Source organism: Pempheris klunzingeri, chromosome 5 (assembly GCF_042242105.1).
Source record: "Pempheris klunzingeri isolate RE-2024b chromosome 5, fPemKlu1.hap1, whole genome shotgun sequence".
In the NCBI taxonomy this organism is placed as follows: domain Eukaryota; kingdom Metazoa; phylum Chordata; class Actinopteri; order Acropomatiformes; family Pempheridae; genus Pempheris; species Pempheris klunzingeri.
The window spans coordinates 113306-136637 of record NC_092016.1 but is presented as its reverse complement, the minus strand read 5'-3'; the positions used below and the strand labels follow the sequence as shown (position 1 = coordinate 136637).

Genomic DNA, 23332 nt, shown 5'->3' with positions numbered 1-23332 from the left:
GTCTGAGGAGGGAGGCTCAAGTTTGGAGACGGAGCAGCCAAGACGCCACGATGCTATTCTGGGGAGGCTGCATTAGGCAGCACATTTCACATGAGGGGGGGCAGCTGCCGATCCCTCCAGAAGCTCTCACAAACATAATGTGGAGGATGGACGATCACGGCCGTGGTCGACCGATGTGATACAGACGCACCTGGAAAACAAACAGTTCGCTGTGACACTTGAAGTCTTTGTGAGTCAGTTTGAGCTTCATCTGACTCCCCATTCGTTTTGACCCCCCAGCAGTGATGTAGTGCTCAGGGACCCTGAATGGCCATCTGATGTCCTCCAGGGGGCGCCACCGCAACACATTACAGAGTCTGACTGTGGGCTTGTGGGGGGGCGTCAGAGGTCTCGTGTCACAGAGACTCTAACAGACTTCACAGGTTTCACTGGCTACTCGATGAGATCAGACTGTGGGAACAATGAGATCTCTTCTCACTCTGTCTGATGTTTGACTGTGTTGTGTGTTTATTTGCTCCATAAATAAATCTTTATATATTTTTTGTACATCTTTTCTCGTGTTGGCGAGTTTAGTGTCCTGATAAACCACACAGACATGAACATGTTCCCCTACTGAGCCCAATGCTGCCTTCAGGGCACATGGGCTGTGTGATTACAGAGTCGACATCCCTGAAACTCCTGCGGCCATGTTTGTTTCCCAGGTACGTCTGTATCACATCAGCTCCAGTCTCCAGGAGCCACCACGACTTGGATGTTTTGAACATATTTTAGTTGGAAAGTCGTCACCATGAACTCTGGTGCGGCATGAACGCATCATAAGAACTCCAAACCACCCATGACCCCCACCCACACACACACCTATAGGCTGCGTTCACGTCACATCGGACGTATGAATATCTGACCTGGTACTTATGTCACAGGCCTCTGAAAAACAACAAATATGGCCGCAGCACGCCGGCCAGACCTCGGACTCATGGAGAGGGTGTCCGGTGGCTCCAGACCTCCAAAACCACAGACACTGATCCCTGGTGCCCCCTGTCGGCTGGCCCCCCTGTGGCCCCCAGTGGCCCCCTGGCGGCCCCCGTAGCACCCTTTCTGAGCCCTGAGGGGAGGGAAACCTAAGGTCCCGTGTCCCTCTGCTGTCACTCTGAGCAGCCCACAGGGCTCGGTTATTTTTGGACCGCCATGGCGTCTGATCCTTCCATTTGTAGGCAGGGGGGTCGAGCTGGGCTCAACATGAAGCTGCCGCTCTGACACTCCGGGCTGGGACAAGCAGGCAGCAGCCGGCCGGCGCCCCCGAGCAGCCGTCACACAGGTAAACACGCCACAGTTATGCCTTTTATTCTGCAGGTAGAGGGCAGAGGGCTGTTTGCAGCGTCTGGGGGGCAGCTGTTGACGGCAGACCCCCCCCCACCTCGGCAGCCCGGGACTAGATGTGTTGGGGGAGCTGTTTGTCCTCAGACTAACAAGGGCTAAGTGTTAGCATCTGTTAGCTCTGTTTCTACTGCAAAAAACAGTTACCATGACAACCACATGTGTCCTGCGGGGGTCTGATGTGTTGTCTCTGTCTGCAGGGAAGCTGCCTGCAGCTCTGACCAGCAGCACCAAGACTTTACCTGGTACGTCGCTTCATTTTCCAACTAAACTCAATGTCACTGTGTGTGTGTGTGTGTATTTGTAACTTTACGGAAGAAAAGGACTTTTTGGGCCTGATTCTTTGCTGGGGGGTCATTGTGGAGCAGCTTGTCTTTTATTACACAGCTATTCTTACCCTTTCCTGTTTTGAAGCTGCGTGCTGAACGCGCTCCAAATAGCAAAGCTACCAGAGCCTTAAAAGGACGACCAAGCTCATGTGTTGGTGGGGGGGGGGCGGAGCTGGCCTGCATTTCACTGAGGTGACACACAGCGCAAGCTGAGGATATGAAACAGTTGTTTTGGGCTCCTTCATAAATTGGCCGACTAGTATTTTCAGCAATAACGTTATAAAGTTTCGTCATGCTCGTCTTCTGTTTAAAGAAGAAGAGGGGAGGGCTTGGGGTGGGGGGTTTGCGTGGGGGGGCTAGACATTAAAAACCCACTTATCCATCCATTTATGTTGGACTGCTGTCCTGCCATGGCATTGGCTGTCCACAGTGACGAAGCCCAATCCTGTGTCCCCGGCCTGTGATGTCATGAGGTCAAACGCTGTGCAGTCACTTTCCCTCCAGCTGATATTTATATTTGTCTATACGAGCGTGTGTTTATGTGCGATGCCGGGACGTCACAGCTCAGCCTGCAGATATGTGACGTTTGATGTCCTGATCAGACACTCTGTGCTACAGTGCCACCATCGGGGCAGTAGATTGGTTTGATGTTTTCTAATTGTGTGATCCGTGTCCCCAAAGGATGAACCGTGTGCATGGTTCTCAGGCTCCTCCCTCACGATAGGCCTCTGTCAGAAACCGGGAATTAAATCAGTTAAGGTCCCAAACAGACTGTCTGTTGTCTGTTGGACAAAATGAAACCTTAAACGGATCATTATTGTGTTGAAGAAAAGAGGCGGCAGACGCTCCGTCTCTGATTTATTGTTTTGGGGAAAGTGATGCAGTCTGCAGAAAGCCAGGAGTCTTAAAAAGGGCAGCAGGTGATTGGCCGGCCTCCTCTCTGCCTTCAGACTAAAATTAGGTGAAGTGAAAGATCCCAGTAACATCATCCAGGAAGAGCTTGACTCTCTGAGCGGAGTCTTTAAAACCAGCTGAAACACACTCAGGACACATGTGTTCGCCGGCTTCATGTGTTACACACCTGACAGCACCTCAGAGCTCCTTCGTCTTTACTCTGAGCTTTTACTGCATTTGTTCCACCCTTAAATTTAATCTTTATGCGATTCTATTCAAATCTGGTCTAGAAGATTAGATTCATATGGAACTCCTCAGAGAGACAACAAAAAATACAGAACAAACCAATTTCATCTTTAAAAAAGCCTGAAAATAAAACAGAAACAGCCGGCCCACTGACAGGCTGCAGGACACTTTAAATTAAGAGGCAGAATCAGCCTAGAGATTGAACAGCAGCTGTGTGCAGGTGAGCTTCAGGTGAGCAGCTCTCAGCCCCCCCCAACACTTTAGTTTAGGACAGACGTTCAGTCTGAGGATCTTGCCCTTTAGCTTCTCTTATTCTGCTTTCGCTGCTGAACATACACACAGTTCTCACTTTATCACATCAGCAGGTTAAAAACTGATAAACACGATAATCTTGTCTTTTTTTGTTTCTGATGAATTCAGAATTAAAACCCTTCAGGCATCTTCATGTTTTTCTCATCCTGCTTCATCCATGAGCAGATCTGACTCATGCAGGACCTGAACCATGAGGTTTGTCCTCTGAGGAGCAGGAATGTAGTTAGGACGCTGATAGTTCCCGTGGCCGGATGATGGCACTGCAGGAAAGTTCAACAGGTCACCAGAATCATTAGTGATCATCGTCTGGGGACCATGAATGTTGAGATATTTGGCGTTGGACCACTGACTATTTCAGGAGTGAAATGATAAAATGTGTTCAGGCTGCAGCAGTTTGATCATTTTTAGGAGAGTAAATCACATGAAGTGAAGGAAACATAGAAAATTAATTTATTTAGGAAACAGAAAACACGAGGCTAAACGGATCAGCTCGGTGAGATGGAACAAGGTCCTCCATTTCATGAGCCAAAACACGATCAGAGTCAGTGTTACCATCATCATCATCATCTTCATAACCATTATCAGTGAGAACTCACATTGTTCTACATCAGAGCTGAATCATGTGCTCCAGTCATCCTACATGACTTTAAACTGAAAACTTTTCTATTTCAAACACTTTGAAGTTTTCCCATCAACCATAGTAACCATGGTAACCACGGTCCAAACACAGACTGACATTCACAGAAACATGAAACACTGCAGGGGGAGGATAAGAAACATTAAAGTTACATGACAACAGAGAGAGAATGACAGAGAACAGAGTCAGAGAGGAGAACATGTGATGATCAGATGTTCTGGTGTGGAATGAGTCAGAAAAGGGTTAGATTGGATATAAATGAAGCACTGAATGTGTCTTTACAGGCAGCAGATGACTGTGTGACGACACCTCCTCAGTGATCACCATGATACAAATCTGCAAAGAAAGACAAGGAAAACATTATAAAGGTTTAGTTTCCTCTCAGACTTCAATGAAATGAAGCCTCTCTGTTGGTTTGTGTTTGTTCCCTGTGAGCTGATGACCACTACCAGAGTCACACTTGAATAAAATATCCTGTTCATGGTGCGAAAATAAAACAGAAACAGCTGACCCACTGACAGGTGTTGCAGGACGCTTAAAGACCTACCAGTCACAAAAAACACATTTTCAAACCTAATGAACCTGAATTCAAAATGAGTTTAACTTTATAAAAATGGAGCCTAAAGACTTAAACAGAACACAGATGGATGGACCGATGGTTGAAGTAAACTTTCAAGTTCAAGAAACAACGTGAAGCTCTCCAGTTTTAGTTCAGATCGTTCAGACATTATACCTGACCGATGCCCTGACTGTGACTCAGTGAAACTCTTTCCTGACTGGTTTATTTTTTCATCCACAGGGTGCTGAAGTGCTCATGGCTGTCGCTTACGGTGCTGTGGCCTCGCCAGGCCTGCTTTCCCAGCAGTACCCCCCGCCCCTGCTACCCAAGCCTGGAAAGGAAAACGTCCGGCTTCAGAAGCTGCTCAAGAGAACTGCTAAGAAGAAGGCCGCCGCTCAGGCATCACAGACTGCCATGCCTTTCCGCTCCAGCCTTTCCCCTGTGAACGAGGCAAGCCCCGACCTCGAGCACAGCGACCACTCCACCCCCCCCAAGACTCCGGAGACGCCATTCAGCCTCTACAGCATCCAGCAGCCTCCACGCTTCACTGTCAGGCCACTGTACCAACACGTGGCGTCCCCATACCCACAGCGAGCAGCTTACGGCAGAGCAGCGAGGTTCTCTCCTCAGACGGTGGCGATGCCATCGTACTCGTACTCGCAGCATGTGACCACTGTTTCTTCATACTCAGCATCCACCCTCTCTGGAGGCTTGTCAGCTCCGGGGACTAAATCATCTCTGCCAGCTTCAGCTGCGCTGGAGACAAGAGCAGCTGAAGGGAAGACGCCAGTGTTTAGCACATCTGCTGAAACACCTGCCGGTCTGACATCTTCTACAGCTGCAGGACCCCCCCAACCAAAACCCTCCAGTCCTTATCCAGCAGCAGGGAGTCATTCTGTGGTCCGTCCTCTCACCGTATTGACTCCACTCAACAAATCCAAAAGTCCACGTCCAACATTTAAAGCAACCGAACCCTCAAGATCTCCCAAACTGATGTTCGATGTCCCTCAAATCAGGATGTACACGGCAAGCACGTCGTACTACGAGACATCCAGGACTCCACCGGTGTACGACTCAGCTGGACTGACCGCTATTGGCAGTGCAGTACCTCAGAGTAAAACAGCGACAGACACAAAACAAGATCTGATTCCAGCATCTGAGCTCAGAAGAGGAGCAACTCTGATGGCTCAGTCTCCTTCGTTTGGCCCCAATCCTCTGACACTGACTGCAGAAGCTAAAAGAGGAATCACACCAACAGCAGAAATAAATTCAACCAGAACCTCGACACCTGAATCCAAAAGAGCCACTCCGACACCTGAAACCAGAGTTAAAACACCAACGTATGACTTCCAAACACTGAGGACGTCAGCAGGACGGCCAAAGACTCCGGCATACCACATGAGTCGGGCGGCAACACCAGTCTTTGAAATCTCAAGGCCAAACCCTCTCTTGTTTGCCGTGTCGCCAATCACTGTTGAGTCTGAGAGATCTAAAACACCCAAAACAGACTCTGCTACAATGAGTTTTCCTGCTTCTCAAGGTGTGAAGACTGCCGAGCCGCAGCTTTCTGAAACCGTACCAAACGGGGACATCCATTTAGATGTGACCCCTGCAGTTAAACCAGTTCAACAGAGTGTTGTGAAGTCTAAATCAGAGCCCAACCTGAGCAGGGAAAAGGTCCAAACTGCTCCAGCCGCCTTCCAAAGACTTCAAGCTCCCACATCTGCGCCAACAGCACCAGCAGGGACTTCTTATGGTTACCAGAGGCCCAAGACACCAACATATGAGGCATCCAGACTCATGACAACATCACCCGGCTATAAAAGACCAAAGACGCCGACATACGGGGCATCCCCCTCTGGTGCATCACCTGTAGCCTTTCAGAGACCTAAAACCCCAACCCAGGTGGCTCAGAAGTCAAACTCTGCCTACCGCGGCCTGACTCCAGCTGAGTACGCTGCTTATGGTGGAATTAAAACCTACTCTCCAACATTCGGTATCTCCGACTCTATGATGCAAACCGAGGAGGGGGTTAAAGCTACAAAAGAGGCATCAGCAGAAGGTAAAACAGCCAGCCAAGAACCTGTGGGGCGGGGGCGATCTAAGGCCGAGGGCTCTAAAGAAACCCCCAAAGACATAGATAAACCCTGTCAGAGAGAGGAGGAGGCTGTCAGCACCCCCTCAGTCCCTCTTATCATCGTCTCACAAGCATCTGACAGCTCAGGAACTACGATAGCACGAGAACCAAGTACAGTGTCCAGTCAGGATTCAGATAAACAAAAACCAACAATTCAAGAGACACCAAAGGCTAAAACTCCAACAGCGGAGGGGAGAAGTCCTGTGAAACAGAAGATGGAAACAGCAGAACCAAAGACAGAAACCAGAGGTGATGAGCTGATCGATCCTCTGAGGGCTGTCAGAAAACTTTTAGGCAAAGATAAAGTCCAGACGGCCAAGCAGACAAACGCTGATGCCTCAGATCAGAAGCAGCCAGTAAAACCTGCTGCTGCCGCCAAGACTAAAGCTGGAACCTCCATACCGAGAGCTGCAGCACAGAAATCAGCAGGAAGTGAAGACAAAGGAAAAGATTCAGCAGGTACGTCTGCACCTGAGAGGAAGGACAGCGACAACGCCTCTCTTACTGTCCCTCTGAAGCCAAAGGGACTGAAGCCCAAACTGAGTGGTTGGTCCCGACTCAAGAAGCACATGGTGGTGGAGCAGGAGGAACCGAAGTTTCCAGAGGTCAGCCCTCAGAAGGAGGTAACAGGGCCTGACCACAGTGAGGAGAAAAAGGCCAGTGAGAAAGCCGGCACTCAGGATGAGAACCAAAACAAAGACGCTCCCAAGGCAATGAAGATGTGGGATGCGGTCCTCTTCCAGATGTTCTCCAGCAAAGAGAACATCATGCACCAGATCGAGCTGAACAAGAGCGAGCCCGAAATGAAGGAGGACATTAAGGATGAGCTCAAAGAGATCCCGTCGTTTGCGTACCGGCTGCCCGTGCTGCTCTTCAGTCCGAAGTTTGACGCCAAGCGACTGAAAGAGGCGGCGTCGAGGCCGGTGACAAAGATCTCCACTGTGTTTGAAATGGGTCTGATTGGACGGAAGGGGAAAGAGGAGGAACCAAAAGACTTTAACAGAACCGCGAGGGGGTTCACTGCTACTTAAGCTATCGTATAAAACATAATAATAATAATAATAATAATAATAAAAGGTGTAAAGAAAGAGTTCTGATACATGTTTGATGTCCAGGAGCAGTTAGCGTGTTAAACCAGCAACGTTGTAGGAAACTCAACTGAACTTTATACTTTTGCGTTCGTGTGACTGTCTGGTTGTCTGGATGTTCAATGTTTGTGTTTGTGGATTCTACATTTGTCTTAAAGTCATTCAGACATCACATCAGATTAAAGCCGTCATGTTTTAAGTAACTTCAGAGCTTCACGTTTGTTCATTTATTCATGTGCAGCAGCAGACTCAGCATTTAGCTACACACGATGAAAAGGTGTTTTTATAAAAAAAACTTCTTATAATATTTCGCGTCTGTACAGATAGAAAAACATGATCTAACTGTTTGCTCTTCTTGACTGTTGGTCCTCAGGATGAGACTGACGGTGGACGTCTCTGAACACAGCAGTTTATTTTTACAATAAAGCAGTATTTATACACTTCCTCTTCAAACAGGAACACCAATCATTTGTCAAAAAGACAGTCTGATTGGATGAGATTGGACAGTGAAGAATGACAGATGAATGGATGAATGTTCAGAGTAGTGATGAAATCCTTCGGTCCCTGATCACTTCGTAAAGGTGCCCTGCTCCTGAACTGTGATTGGTTCTGATGTACCAACAGGAAGTAGGACATGAAGAGGACAAATCTATCAGATTCATCAGTCTAACAAAGACTAAAAGCTAAAGGCTAAAAACTAAAGGCTAAAGATTAAAAGCGAAAGGCTAAAAACTAAAAGCTAAAGGCTAAAAACTAAAAGCTAAAGATATAAGCTAAAGGCTAGCATCGGCAATGATGGAGGTCAGGTAGAATGGGACTGAGGGGTCAAAGGTCGAGACGCTCAGACTGATGACAAAACTAACAGGTGACGTTTTTTCATGTTTATTATTTATCCAATGTACACTGGAGGTATTGATTAATATGATCAATAACTGATCATTTTTGATTAATTATTTTTGGAGACTCTCTCAATTACCGATAATTAACAATCATTAACCAATCAGTCCAACCAATCAAAATGAACTTCCTGGATTCTTTTTTGTTTTCTAGCTTTGGACTGAAAAACGAGAAAATCACAGAAGAGAATGTCAGCACGATTGATTGATTGATTGATTGATTGAGGTGTAAAAATGTTCTCATGTTCCCGTGGCGGGAAGTGTGACCATACTTTCTGCTTTACCTGACTTCCTGTCAGTGAGCCCTCCTCCGTCCTCGCTGGCCACGGCGACCTTCTCGTACTTTCCGTGACCGGTGACGACGAATCTGTACTTTATACCAACTGCAGCCTGAGGAGGCAAAAAGAGAGTGTCACCAAAAGTGTGTGTGCGTGTGTCTGTGTGTGCGTTTATATGTGCGTGTGTGTCTTTGTGCATGTGAGTCTGTTTGTGTGTGTGTGTGTCTGTGTGTGTGTGTGTGTGTGTGCATGCGTGTGTATGTGTGTGTTCACCTTGGCTTGTCGTCCAGGTGACGGTGAAGAGTCTCCGATCACCTCCCACATGTTCTTTTTGTGCATCACATCTCCAGACTTCACATCCTGACACATCAGTCAATTATGTCTAATCAATAATCAATACATAGTGGAAACAGTGACATCAGATAGCTTAGCTTAGCATTAAGACTAGAAACATGGGTGAACAACAAGCTTAGCATAAAGAATGGAAACAGGCAGAAACAGCCAGCTTAGCACGAAGAGTGGAAACAGACAGAAACAGATAGCTCAGCTTAAAGTCTGCCTCCTGAAGTCTTGTCGCAGTGTAGTTGCCAGATTTGGTAACCCACACATCACAGAAGTACAGGCGGATGGATACACTGTTGTTTGTCAAGATATAGTGCCAGCAAAAGAGACGTCCTACCTTTAAAAACTCTGATAACTTTAAGAGCTTTTGTCTCTACAAGTTAAAATATTTCATTTCAAAGAAGAAAAGCAACAAACATTCAGAACAGTCAGTGAAAGCATGTTCGTCCCTTAACATTCTTCTGAAGCTACTTTTTCTTTTCCTAGAAGTTGTGAAAGAGCAGATGTTTGTTTCTCGTCCCGTTTATTTTCTGGATGGAGGAGAAACGCTCACAGCAGGAAGCTCCTCTCACGTTGTTGTTCCTCTTTTCTCCACAAGAGGGAAACCTCACATGTCCTACTGTTAACGCTACACCTCAACACATCATACTACTATATTAGTCCAGAGGGGCAAACCTGAGGGTTGGGCTCCACCAGAGGCCCCCAAATACACCCTGAGGGGTCGCCCCATGATTAACAGGAGAGCAGAAGAAGAAGAGGAGCAGACTCACGGAGGCTCTGCAGGGCAGCGGCCTGCTACCGTCTGTTGGGCCCTTCACCCACTGTGTGATGCGGTCAGCCACGCCCACCTTCAGCCCGTCAGCGTCCTGAACACAAACAACACAAACAACATGCTTCACCGGTCTGACTGACACAAACCGGTCTGAAACGTTACTGACAGTAACATCATGAGCAGCAGCAGACTCTTCATCCGTCTCCAGTTCAGATGCAGACCCAGGACTAATGATGATGATGGTGATGATGATGACAATGGTGTCTATGGGTCTGTTTGGTTCTGTGTTACATTTATTCTCATCTAATCTCCTCTGTGTTCGTCTCATTCAGCCACCCAGAGTCTGCAGAGTGTGAAAGGTTGTTAGGACCAGGTGATCCTGGTCCAGGTGGTCCTGGAGCAAGTGGTTCTGGAGCAGATGCAGGAAGTGATCCAAGACTCTGGGGGTGTTCTTACCTTGCAGGTGATCCCCCTTGTGGGACTCCAGGCCTCTCTGGCTTCAAACAGGTTCTTCTTGGAGGCGATGGCCTCAGGTGAGCCGGGCAGGTCGCTCAGCGCCGCCTTCACTGACTGCGGAGACGTCTGCAGCACCACCACAACAACAGCGTCAATACAACAACAAAGTCAACAACAGTCAAGATGAAAAGACGAGCCTATCAGTGTACAGTCATGAAGTCATGTGACAGCCTGTGTCAGTGTGCGTCAACGTGTGTGAATGTGTGTTCTGACCTCCACAGCGTGGGCGTACTGCTCCATCTTGTCATCAATCTTTGGCAGTAGGACGAGCGTCTTTGTCTTCTTGAGGCTGTTACTGGACGACACAAATAAAACCAGTTCAGACCAGTTCAGACTGGTCCAGTCTGATGTTTTGTTATTGATAACCTGGCAGATCTCCAGTAGAACCTAAAATAAAGTTAGTTCTGACCCCACAGCTCACCTGTCTGACTCCAGGAGCCCCACCCCCTCCTCTGCTACCTTACATTCATCGCCAGTTTGAACACGCCTGGGTTTCACCTCGTGGCGTCTGACTGAGGGAGGGAAACAGCTGGGATGATGTCACGGTGACTTCATCTGTCTGGATCCAGACTGTGACGGTTTTTATGAGCTTTACAGTTTTTATGGGGCTTAAAGTCATACAACATTCAGAAATATAAAATAATTAATCAGGAGTGACGCTCAGTGCCCTCGGCAGTGTTTGATCTCCCGATCAGATTCATGTTTCGTTCACTTACCTGTTCAGTGTGCTGGAGAAAATGTGTGTGTGTTTTAGTGTGTTCTGAACTCTGAGCCAATCACAAGCTTGTCAAACATTTGGGGAAAAGTAAAATTTAAAGAAACAATAGTTAAATTTTTGGAGAAAAGTTTAATCTGACTGAGTGTCTGCAGGACCAACACCTGTTACCAACATGCTCCTCATGGAGCCTGGACACACTGGACAGACCCATCACCTGACCTCAGTCTGATCACCTCACTTCAGTTCAGTGGCTGTGACTCACAGGTAGAGTGGGTCGTCCATCAATCGAAACTAACCCAAAGTCAGCAGTCGAAGTGTCCTTGAAACCCAAAGAACAGTTTCCTCCTGAATGAACGAATTAATGTGAACGAGTGTATGAGGATGTGAAAGTGCTTTGAGTGGTCGACGTGACTAGAAAGGAGATAAACAGGTGCAGACCATTTACCTGACCTCAGTCTGATCACCTGACCTCAGTCTGAGTGTATTGATGAGAAACTGATGGGTGTGTTTGATAGATTAGAGTATCAGTGAGGGTATTGATGATGTTCACCTTTTCTTCAGTGAGCGGTTCAGTGACTCCGTTCTCTCAGTGATCTGAAAAACAAGAAGTTAAAGGTCATTACTGTTCTTGGAGGAACAGTAAGTTTTCCATGTTGCTGCCGCAGTTCAGAAGCGTGTTGATTGCAGCTCGCTCTGCTCAGATGACTCGATGCTGCGTCGGCTGGCGTCCTTCAGACTGTCCCCACAGCAGCATAGCATGATGGGACACGGAGCACACAGCTCAATTCTCTATTTTCTAGTGAAAATAAGAGTTTTTCAGCTTGTTGTTGGGACCTGAAGGCCAGGACGTCAGGACGTCAGGCTGCAGTCCAATTTTCCTCCGTCCTCCATGAGGCTTCATCTCCCATCAGGAGCGTTTCTCCTGCTGATCAGTGTTCCTGCTCAGGTTCAGCTGATTTGGTCCTTAAACTGATGTTGGAGCTTCTAACAGGATCAAACAGGCTGCGTTTCTTCTTCTGCTGCTTTAAATGTGTTTCTAACAAGATCAAACAGGCTGCGTTTCTTCTTCTGCTGCTTTAAATGTGTTTCTAACAAGATCAAACAGGCTGCGTTTCTTCTTCTGCTGCTTTAAATGTGTTTCTAACAGGCTCAAACAGGCCGTGTTTCTTCTTCTGCTGCTTTAAATGTGTTTCTTGGATGTACTTCCTGCTTTGTTGTGCTGCAGCTACAGACAGCAGCTAAAGTCAAAGTCAGTGTTTCTCCATCCCAGATGAACCTCTGGTCGTCATGGTGTTAAAAACCCTCTGAGCGGCTGACGTCTGGCCTGGTGCCCCCCCCCATTAGAAAATAATACTGATGTGCTGCTGGAATATACCACTGACAGTCTGCACGGGGGCTTTTATTTTGAAATCTGACCAGAGACGCTTCTGAAATGCACCACAGCAGATTTGATGTGTTAACTACAGGGGACGCCCCCTGGTGGGGTGGGGAGCCACACATGCATTTAGTGAAATTACATCAGCAGGACGAGCCGCTGAACATCTACACTACACCAACAAATTATCATCTCCAAACTTTTCCATCGAATACAGTCACATTTATGAAACCCGTCTTTGTAAAATCCGATGGCGAGCAGCAACACGTTAAAAACAACCAACTGGATATCAAACATGCAGCATCAAAGACATGTCATGGAGGAAACTGTGTTTCAGACTAATCCTGACTTTAAACTTTAAAAGTGGCCCGAGTAACGTCTGTCTGTCTGTAAACGTTCAGTTTGATGGAGGTGAGGGGAAACGGTGCACTGTGACATCACAGAGGCATGCGGCGGCGTGCTCATGAACATCCAACATCAGCAGGTTAACGTCCACACAAAAAACAACTAATACGCCCCCCCGTCAAAGCAAATCATAAAAAAACATGAGAAAACACACAGCATGCACACACACACACACACACACACACACACACGTACACACACACACACACACACACATGCAACTTACACGCTGAGCCTGAACCAATCAGCTGTGAAGACAACACACAGTTCATTTAAAGTCAGATCATCAACGGACAAGCAGTTAAACCAACGTAACTAACTTAACTAAGTAATAGATCACAGTTCATCCAGAAAACACCCAGACCAATACCCTGGTGACCAATACCCTGGTGAGTAATGCCCTGGTGAGTAATGCCCTGGTGATTATTGCCCTGGTGACCAATACCCTGGTGACTAATACCCTGGTGACCAATACCCTGGTGACCAATACCCTGGTGACTAATACCCTGGTGACCAATACCCTGGTGAGTAATGCCCTGGTGAGTAATGCCCTGGTGATTAATGCCCTGGTGACCAATACCCTGGTGACTAATACCCTGGTGACCAATACCCTGGTGACCAATACCCTGGTGAGTAATGCCCTGGTGATTAATGCCCTGGTGACCAATACCATGGTGACTAATACCCTGGTGACCAATACCCTGGTGACTAATACCCTGGTGACCAATAACCTGGTGACCAATACCCTGGTGAGTAATACCCTGGTGACCAATAACCTGGTGACCAATACCCTGGTGAGTAATACCCTGGTGACCAATACCATGGTGACCAATACCCTGGTGACCAATACCCTGGTGACTAATACCCTGGTGACCAATACCCTGGTGAGTAATGCCCTGGTGATTAATGCCCTGGTGACCAATACCATGGTGACTAATACCCTGGTGACCAATACCCTGGTGACTAATACCCTGGTGACCAATAACCTGGTGACCAACACCCTGGTGAGTAATACCCTGGTGACCAATACCATGGTGACTAATACCCTGGTGAGTAATACCCTGGTGACCAATACCCTGGTGACTAATACCCTGGTGACCAATACCCTGGTGAGTAATGCCCTGGTGACCAATACCATGGTGACTAATACCCTGGTGACCAATACCCTGGTGACCAATACCCTGGTGACTAATACCCTGGTGACCAATAACCTGGTGACCAATACCCTGGTGAGTAATACCCTGGTGACCAATACCCTGGTGACCAATACCCTGGTGACTAATACCCTGGTGACCAATACCCTGGTGAGTAATGCCCTAGTGATTAATGCCCTGATTAACTAATACCCTGGTGCACAATACTCTGGTGATCAATACCCTGGTGACTAATACCCTGATGATTAATGCCCTGGTGACTAATACCCAGAGACTAATGCCCTGGTTAACTAATACCCTATTGTGATGCATGCTGGGATAGCAACCTTGTGTGTCGGCGCTCTGGGACTGAAAGGACTGCCGTCTGTGTCCGTGTTGCTCGATGTACTCAGGCTCTTCATCCTCTCTGCTGCCTCCACCCTCCTCCTCTCAATGTCCTCCGTCATCCTCCTCCTCTCCTCCTGGGAGTCACATGACAAACACACGATTAGCCTCCGCCGCCTTTAAAGGTAACACAGTCAGTTCTTTAGCCACTAGAGGGCACAAGAACGCCAGCTAATCATATTAGCCAGCATGCTAGCAAACAGCAGCATCACCCAATCAGAGAGCCGTTTATGTCACCTGACACTGTGTCTCTGTTATCTTTGGGTTTGGTCTCCACCTCCTGCTGCCCTGCTTTCTGTTTGTTTGGAACCAAAAGGGGAGCTAAAAGAGGCTCAAAGAGGTGCTGATGATCTGTGGGGTAGTAATCACAAGTCTTTTTTATTTTACATGTTATTTGATCAGCTGTTAATATCGAACTATTGATTAGCTGTGTTGCTTAGCAACCATACTTATAGTTAAAGACCCTGATGTTGTAACAGGAGCCTCAGACGTGTCTGTCAGAGAGGATCTGGTGTCTGGAGGAGCTGCTGTGCCTCATAAACTCTTTATGAATCTTTCTGCTTTTGTTCCTTTAAATTTCACCAAAGCAGACCTGACAGACTGGTTTTCTTAATCCTGTCAAGGTTAAATATCAAGGACCTCCACATACAGTTCAAGCCTTCACTAGGGTGTGATCACCTCCTCTTTGGCCATCCGTTGCTGCCCCTCCTCCTCCCTGCGACACTCCTCTTCCTCGCGGACTCGGCGTCTCTCCTGCCTCCTCCTCTTCAGCTCCTCCACCTCCTGCTCGGCCTTGGCCTGTCGGCGTCTCAGCTGCTCCAGCTCCTGGCTCTCCTTCAGCTGGAGACTCTGCCGGATCCTCTCCAGACACTGCTCCGTCTCCAGGATGGCCTCCGCCTCCTCCAGCTCCACAGAATTGCTGCTGCATGCACCAGTCACATGTTACTGGGGAATTCCCGTTTCTCCCCCTGGGTCCTCTCTGTGTTCACATCCTGGTGTCTGAGTGACTGGTAGGTAGTAAAAGTGTTGGAACTGGTCCAGTAGATCACCTCAGCCAGCAGCCACCAAACGGGCTGCAACGTGATCCTTTGGGACAACTGCACCTGATCACAGTAGGTCCACTAAAAGAGCTTGTTTTTTTACCACTGACCCACTTTGATCAGGTGGCTGCTGGCTGAGGTGATCTACTGAACCAATTCCAACACTTTTATTGTTAAAAACACTTCTAACCCTTTTCTGTTGGGTGGACTCCTGTCAGAACAAACTGCCCTCGCTCAGTCAGCTGGTGCTGACAGTTTCTATGAATGTTTGATATGTTCTGACACTTTGTTTTGTCCTGAGTCTTTGCGACCATTAGAGTCCACTGTACACAATGAGGCCAAAACTATGTGGACGCCCCTTTAGTCAAAGTCGAACTGAAACTGAATACTAAACATACTTATTATATACTTATTATCTACCACCATATTGGCTGATAAGAGTTAACACAGATAAGAATTCACCACAGCCGTAAATAAAACACACTACACACCCTTTTGTCTTGCTGCTCATGTATGATGTCACTTCCTCTTTGGTTGCATCGCCATTGGCGTTGCCGTGTTTTGGCTCTCGGTGAAGGAAAACCTTGGACGTGCAGGAGATTTTAACTTCTTTTCTTTTCTCCACCTGAACATGAGAAGTTGGACAGAACAAACCCTGTGGTCATACGTGTGGTGTGACACATTTAAGAGCTTGATGTTTAGAGTCAGTTGATCTCTAGCGTCTTAAATAAGGCGAGACTGAATATCATAATTCAACCTCAGTCAGGATTTTTTTTTACTAAGTGTTTTATTCATCTTTAGGTGTGAAAAACAAGGTCTGGACTTTTTATTTTCAACCCATATTTTATACAGATATATTTACATGTCCAGTAGTTCAAATATAGCTAGTGATGCATGGTGTACAATTCAGTGGACATGTGATTGATCATAATTTCCTCCCAATATAAAATCAATACTTGGAAAATGTAGCAATTGCATGTCTCCTTAGATGTTACTTGATGTCCCCATATTTTTCTTACCTGCAAGGGTCTCTTTATATAGAAGGTTTGAACAGAAAAAAAATTAGCAACTTGGTGTTTCTGGCTGTCTGTTGGCCATCTTGGCTTCCCACTGGGTAGCAGTCAGTGTATGAGATGATGCAGTAGCTTCCACTGTAGTGGCTGATGTGCAACTATGCCATCAAAACTCATGCATATACAAGAAAACAGCTTCTGAATAGCTGAACACTGTAGTGACCTCTATGCATGAAAGGGTTAAGAGAGAGCAAGACACTTTGAAGGACTTGAGACCTGGTGTGGACTCGTCTCTGATGTGTCTCAGAGGATGAAGGACGTGTATTCACATGTTGGACTCTGACTCGTTCGAACTGATTTGACACGAATGGAGTTCGCTTACCTCTGAACTCATGGTCATCACCTCCTCTGCCTTCCTCCTGTCCTCTTCCTCTTCCCTCTCTTTCTTCCTCCTCATCCTCTCAGCTCGAATCTCCTCCTCCTCACATTCCTTCCTCCTCTCTATCTCTGTCCTGCTTCTGTCAGTCTCATCCTGCTCGTGTCTCTGGAGTTGCCTGGAGGTGGAGGCCTGGGGGGTCTTTACAGGTACTGCTTTGTTTATCAGCACCTCCTCTTCGTACTCGTCCTCATCCTCGTCGCCTCCCTGGTTGAGTTCCTGCAGGCGCTGCTGTCTCCGTCTCTCTTGGCGCTGAGTCCAGTCACTAAAGCCTTCGTCCTCCTCCGGAGACGTGGAGCCGCAGGGCTTCAGGCTGCCGTCGTACCTGAGGAGGAGACGGGACAGACACACGTGAAGCAGCAGGTGTTCAGGTGTTCACCAGACTTAATGAACAACCATGTTTTTAATGTTTAAATTGCACCCTCAGCAGAATTTAGTGTAAAGTGCATCACAATGGCAGAGATAATACAGAAAGAAATTATTAATAATTACTGCATGGTGGGAGTCTCTGAGGGCCTGAGATTATTAAGGCCTGAGTACTGGTCCAGCTGGACAGGTCCTAAACTGGTAATAAACTGGTCCTAGACTGGTCCTAAACTGGACCTGGACCAGTCCTGAACTGGTCCTAGACTGGTCCTAAAGTGGTCCTGGACTGGATCTCAACTACTTCTGGACTGGAACTAAACTACTCCTGGACTGATCCTGGAACTGGTCCTGGACTGGATCTAAACTACTCCTGGACTGGAACTAAACTGCTCCTGGAACTGGTCCTTGGCTGGATCTAAACTAATCCTGGACTAGATCTAAACTACTCCTGGACTGGAACTAAACTTGTCCTGGAACTGGTCCTGGACTGGATCGAAACTACTCCCGGACAGGAACTAAACTGCTCCTGGATTGGTTTCAGTCCGTTTGAACTTACGTGCTCTCCTCTGCAGACTCCTCACTGGTCTGGCGTGAAGCCTGGCGAGCTCTTCTGCGGCGCTCCCTCTCCACCTCCTCTGCGTCCTCGATGCTCCTCTGAGCAGTCAGCCTGGGGGGGGGGGAGTTTTTCATGAGTTTTTGCTTGAAAACTGAAACAATTAATCAGTTAATAAACTGGCTGGAGGTTCATCCTCTGATGATCGACTGAAAGAAGTTTAAAAACTACAAATGTGCAAAAGAAACATAATGAATTCCATTTTTTATCACCATGACGACACCTCGTTAACAGATGTTAGCTAACAAGCTAACTGTCCATGCTAATTCAGGCCATAGTGAGGTGAGGACTGTGGAGACGCCAGCTGCCATCACAGCTTCTCCTTTTCCTACCTCTACACCTGATGAAGCTTGGCTAGCAGGGGGGGAGGGCGCATCATAGCTGTGGACAGCAAGAGACTGGACAAGTTCATCAAGAAGGCCCTAGCTCTATCCTGGGTTTCCCCCCCGACCCAGTGATCCATGAGACAGAACGACCCCCACCCCCATGTAGGACACTAGAGAGCTCCTTCGGTGACAGACACACACCCCTCAGTGTGTAAAGGAGTGACACCACAGGTCCTTCAGCAGCTGCAGACTTTAGACCAGCACTGCTCCCAGTAGACCTCACTGCTCCCAGTAGACCACAGTGCTCCCAGTAGACCATCCTGCTCCCAGTAGACCACCCTGCTCCCAATAGACCGCAGTGCTCCCAATAGACCGCAGTGCTCCCAGCAGACCATCCTGCTCCTAGTAGACCACCCTGCTCCCAATAGACCGCAGTGCTCCCAGTAGACCATCCTGCTCCCAGTAGACCACCCTGTTCCCAATAGATCACAGTGCTCCCAGTAGACCACCCTGTTCCCAATAGACCGCAGTGCTCCCAGTAGACCACCCTGCTCCCAGTAGACCTCACTGCTCCCAGTAGACCTCACTGCTCCCAGTAGACCACACTACTCCCAGTAGACCTCACTGCTCCCAGTAGACCTCACTGCTCCCAATAGACTGCAGTGCTCCCCGTAGACCTCACTGCTCCCAGTAGACCTCACTACTCCCAGTAGACCTCACTGCTCCCAGTAGACCACAGTGCTCCCAGTAGACCATCCTGCTCCCAGTAGACCACCCTGCTCCCAGTAGACCACAGTGCTCCCAGTAGACCACCCTGCTCCCAGTAGACTACACTGCTCCCAGTAGACCTCACTGCTCCCAGTAGACCACCCTGCTCCCAGTAGACCTCACTGCTCCCAGTAGACCACCCTGCTCCAAGTAGACCACCCTGCTCCAAGTAGACCGTAGTGCTCCCAATAGGCCGCAGTGCTCCCAGTAGACCACACAGCTCCCAGTAGACCACCCTGCTCCCAGTAGACCTCACTGCTCCCAGTAGACCACCCTGCTCCCAGTAGACCTCACTGCTTCCAGTAGACCACCCTGCTCCCAGTAGACCACCCTGTTCCCAATAGACCGCAGTGCTCCCAGTAGACCATCCTGCTCCCAGTAGACCACCCTGCTCCCAATAGACCACCCTGCTCCCAGTATACCACCCTTCTCCCAGTAGACCTCACTGCTTCCAGTAGACCACCCTGCTCCCAGTAGACCACAGTGCTCCCAGTAGACCTCACTGCTCCCAGTAGACCACTCTGCTCCCAGTAGACCTCACTGCTCCCAATAGACCACCCTGCTCCCAGTAGACCTCACTGCTCCCAGTAGACAACCCTGCTCCCAGTAGACCACCCTGCTCCCGGTAGACCTCACTGCTCCCAATAGACTGCAGTGCTCCCCGTAGACCCCACTGCTCCCAGTAGACCTCACTGCACCTAAACTGATCATAACGGCACAGCTGTTGACCTCACTGCACTATGTGCAGAACTTTCTTAATGTTTTTTTTTTTAATAATCCCCCCATGTATAATATATTGTTGTTATTTTTCTACTTCCTCTGTCTTAGTGCATATTTTTTATATCTCTTCCTGTCTGCTGTGACATTGAAAATTTTCCCTTCGTGGGACTTATAAAGGAACATCTCATCTTGTGCTAAACTAAGCTAAGCTAGCAGGACGTACAGAGATGAACCTGACGTCCACCTTCCTGTCTGACTGTGGAAAGAAGGGAAATGAATGGTGTCCAAAGTGTTGGACTGTTCCTTTAGTTAGCAAACAGTTTCAGGGACGATGGGATCTGTAGTTCTTTGGCTGATAAACCAGAGACTCAGATTTATTCACAGATTTATGTTTCAGAGAAACGAGTCTTCAGCTCGATGGTCGCCAACGTCAGCAGTCACAGTCAGAGGTCACACGTCATTGTCTCTTGCCAGGCGTCAGAGTCACCAGGGCGACTTTTGGTAAGAACGGACTCAGTAATAACATGTTTCCTGTCAGAAAGCCCGCTGGGCTCAGTGGGACAGACAACGACGATGGGAAGACGCTTGTGAGATGAAGTCACCGCTGAAACAAGTCAGGACGGCGGCGGGCTGACTCATTCTGACACAACACCAACAACACGGAGGCGCCACTTCCCAGAAGGAAAGAAGAAAGAAAGAGAAGAAAGTCAGAAAGTCGCTCAACGAGTTCTGAGGACGGGGCCTGTCATATCTGCTGCTGGGCTAATGAGGGCCATGTTACCCCGGCAACCACTATACTACTACCGCAGTAACTGTACTCTTGTTACAGTGGTAATGCAGCTCCATATTCCCACCAGTTAAAGACTGTTTACTTTCCCTGTGGCCTATTAATGCAGACAGCCTGTGGAGGGGGGGCCATCACTCATCAGCTGACCCCCCCAGAAACATTCCTCAGCCTCTTATCTCTCCGTACCGTAAACCCACCGACTCCCAGCCATGTCAGGGGCAGTCAGGGGTCACAGGTCGCAGCTCTCCGTTAGTTTTGAAGCAGGTATGTTTCTGGGGGGGGGGGCGTTCTGCTGCCATGAACGTCACATGGTCTGATAACAACATCAAGCCAGAGGCCCCAGCATGACGCCATCAGATACACACAGTACTGCAAATACCGTAAGTACAAAGTACTGCAAATTCTACAAATACTCAGTACTGCTACTGCACAGTAATGTGCTGTATTGAACTGTATGCACAACACTGGATAGTCAGGACTGTGTGTAATCAGACCAACAGACGAGAGAATCAAACTCTGAGGTTCTGTTTGTTTAATAAGTTTGTGAGTTCAGTCATCAAAGCAGCAAACTGGAGGAAGTCTGAAGTCAGTAAAGTACAGTAAAGTACAGATACCACATGAGGAAACCCTGAGTCTGGATAAAGTCAAATTTCAGGTGTGAGAGTAGGACGCCGCCTCCTCCAGCTGTTATCTACACACAGACCGACCTCCTCCCATTGAGGTTTACTGCAACTCAACCCCCCGACCAGCCATCTGAGACAGACCCAGGATCGGATCCTGGAGTCAGTCTGACTGATCACCTCGATATGTCACAATGAGTGACAGCAGCAGAACCAGTGAGGAGTCCGACTGGATCCAGGATGAAAAAAAAACAGACGCCCTACCACAAAACAAAAGAGTGCCTCAGGTGACCTTTGACCTCTGACCCCGGCCAGCAACACTACTTCCCCTCTGAGAGAAGCCACCTTGGGCGTCCAGCTCACTGCGAACCTACCAGTTAGGGTTCCCAATGGAAAATAACTTTTCGTGCTAGATTTAGCTCATGTAGACGCTAATTAAAAATGCTCCTAACTGGGCTTTTTACGGGAAAATAATAAAGATTACTGAGTGAAATTCAGTTTTCCTGCTGTTCCTTTGTTGTGATGAATTCATGTGAGTGCAGGTAAGTCGACTCAAAACCAAACCCCAAAATCCCCCCAAACCCTTCATGACCCACAAACTCCCAGTAATCCCACTGTTCCCATTCACACAGAGAAAACACTCTTTCACACCCTCTTCTTTGTCCTCCTGAGCCAGAAACACATTCACATTTTAACACTGACATAGTGTGTGTGTGTTTGAACATTAACCTGAGCTGCTCCAACATGAACAAACAAACACATCGACCACGTACCTCATCAGGTTCTGTAAACCCTGTTTACTGGAGTTTCTCCTCAGAACAGCGTTGGACATGTTGGCCTCCTCCTCCTCTTCTTCGTCCAGTAGAAACAGTCGTCCTCCTCTTCTTCTTCTTCGTCCAGTAAGAACAGTCGTCCTCGTCGCTGAAGGCAGCTGCTCAGAGCTCTGATGACTGTAAGCCGAGGCTCTTTCTGTTGTGGATCACACACAGTTTCCTCCCCTGCAGCGTTTGTTGGAATGAGCTCAGAGTGACTCCCCCCTCTCTGCCTCGGAGCCCCCCCCGCCAACCCCTCCCACTGTCCTACATGTGGTTTTCATTGAGGAGCTCAGAGCAGCGGGGCCCAACATCTCTCTCAATCCTCCATCTTTCTTTGCTGCCTTCCTCTGTTATGCCGGGTCATGTGGTCTCCCCTGAGGGGGCTGAAAGACGATATCCCCCCCCAAAAAAGAAAAAAAAGAAAATTCACTACTGAACCATCCCGCCCCTTCCCTCTGATTACCAAGGCAGCAGATAAACAGAGAGCAGCTGGAGGAGCAATGTACAATTCTCCAGCATGTACAAGTACTTCAAAAAGGTACTTCATATAGAAATACCATCAGCAATAAATGTACTGCAGTGTCTCCAGGGGAAGTCAGTCTGAGTGTTCAGGTCAGGGTTCAGAGTCAGAATGTGGTTAGCCTAGCTTAGCATAAACACTGGAAACAAATGGCCTGGCTCTGTCCACAGGAACTAACAACACCACAGTGGCTGTGGCTCTGAGGTGGTCGTCCATCCATAACTCCTCGTCAAAGTGTCCTTGGAGACACTGAACCCAAACTTGCTCCTGAAACAGCTTCAGTGTGTCAAAGAACAGTTTCCTCCATCTTAGATTCCATCTGTATAATGATTTGTGAATGTAAAGGTGCTTTGAGTGGTCGAAATGCCAAGAAAGTAGATAAACAAATACAGACCATTTTACCACGCCCAGAAACGCATCAATTGTGTTTCATTAGCCTGCACAAACAGGAAATAATGCTACAGCCACAAGTGATACAGCTTGACCAGGTGTTTCATGTGTTACATGACGACAAGAGGTCAGTGGAGTTACAGATGTTCCAGGAAGACCAGAGGTTAATGGTGTTACTGTATTGGGAGTGTTTAGGACCCAAAAGCAGCACAAAGTATCGGTGAAGCAGCAGGTCTAGAATCAGGTGAGTGCTGGGAGAGACAGATGAGCCGGGAAGGAGCAGGCGGACAGTCAGGAAACCAGCCGGGGAATCAAAGCAGTCAGGAACAGACTGTTATGATCTTGGGTTTAGTTATTGTTGTCTCGTCTCATGTCGTCTTGTCACTTCCGGTTTTATTTTGAAATACCCTGTCTTCCTCTCGTTTCAGATATATTTACTTCCTGTCCTCCTGTGTCTTGTCCTCTGTGATTGTCTGGTCCCGCCCTGATTGTTTCCACCTGT

The 23332-nt window shown here is 48.0% G+C and overlaps 2 protein-coding genes across 2 annotated transcripts; one reads left to right on the top strand and one right to left on the bottom strand.

Annotated features, from left to right (window-relative positions):
* Positions 1-1198: 1198 nt before the first annotated feature.
* On the top strand, positions 1199-7779 carry prr33 (proline rich 33). Its single transcript, XM_070830201.1, has 3 exons — positions 1199-1315; positions 1575-1619; positions 4592-7779. The coding sequence occupies exon 3, from the start codon at positions 4607-4609 to the stop codon at positions 7517-7519; it is 2913 nt and encodes a 970-aa protein (XP_070686302.1). The 5' UTR covers positions 1199-1315; positions 1575-1619; positions 4592-4606; the 3' UTR covers positions 7520-7779.
* lsp1a (lymphocyte specific protein 1 a) lies at positions 3583-22031 on the bottom strand. The gene is made up of 13 exons (XM_070830202.1): positions 21879-22031; positions 17828-17938; positions 16852-17230; positions 15948-16081; positions 15095-15335; positions 14359-14493; positions 11649-11692; positions 10594-10675; positions 10321-10446; positions 9863-9958; positions 9024-9110; positions 8757-8862; positions 3583-4128 (listed from the first exon to the last, which is right to left on the bottom strand). The coding sequence occupies exons 1-13, from the start codon at positions 21935-21937 to the stop codon at positions 4106-4108; spliced, it is 1623 nt and encodes a 540-aa protein (XP_070686303.1). The 5' UTR covers positions 21938-22031; the 3' UTR covers positions 3583-4105.
* Positions 22032-23332: the final 1301 nt, after the last annotated feature.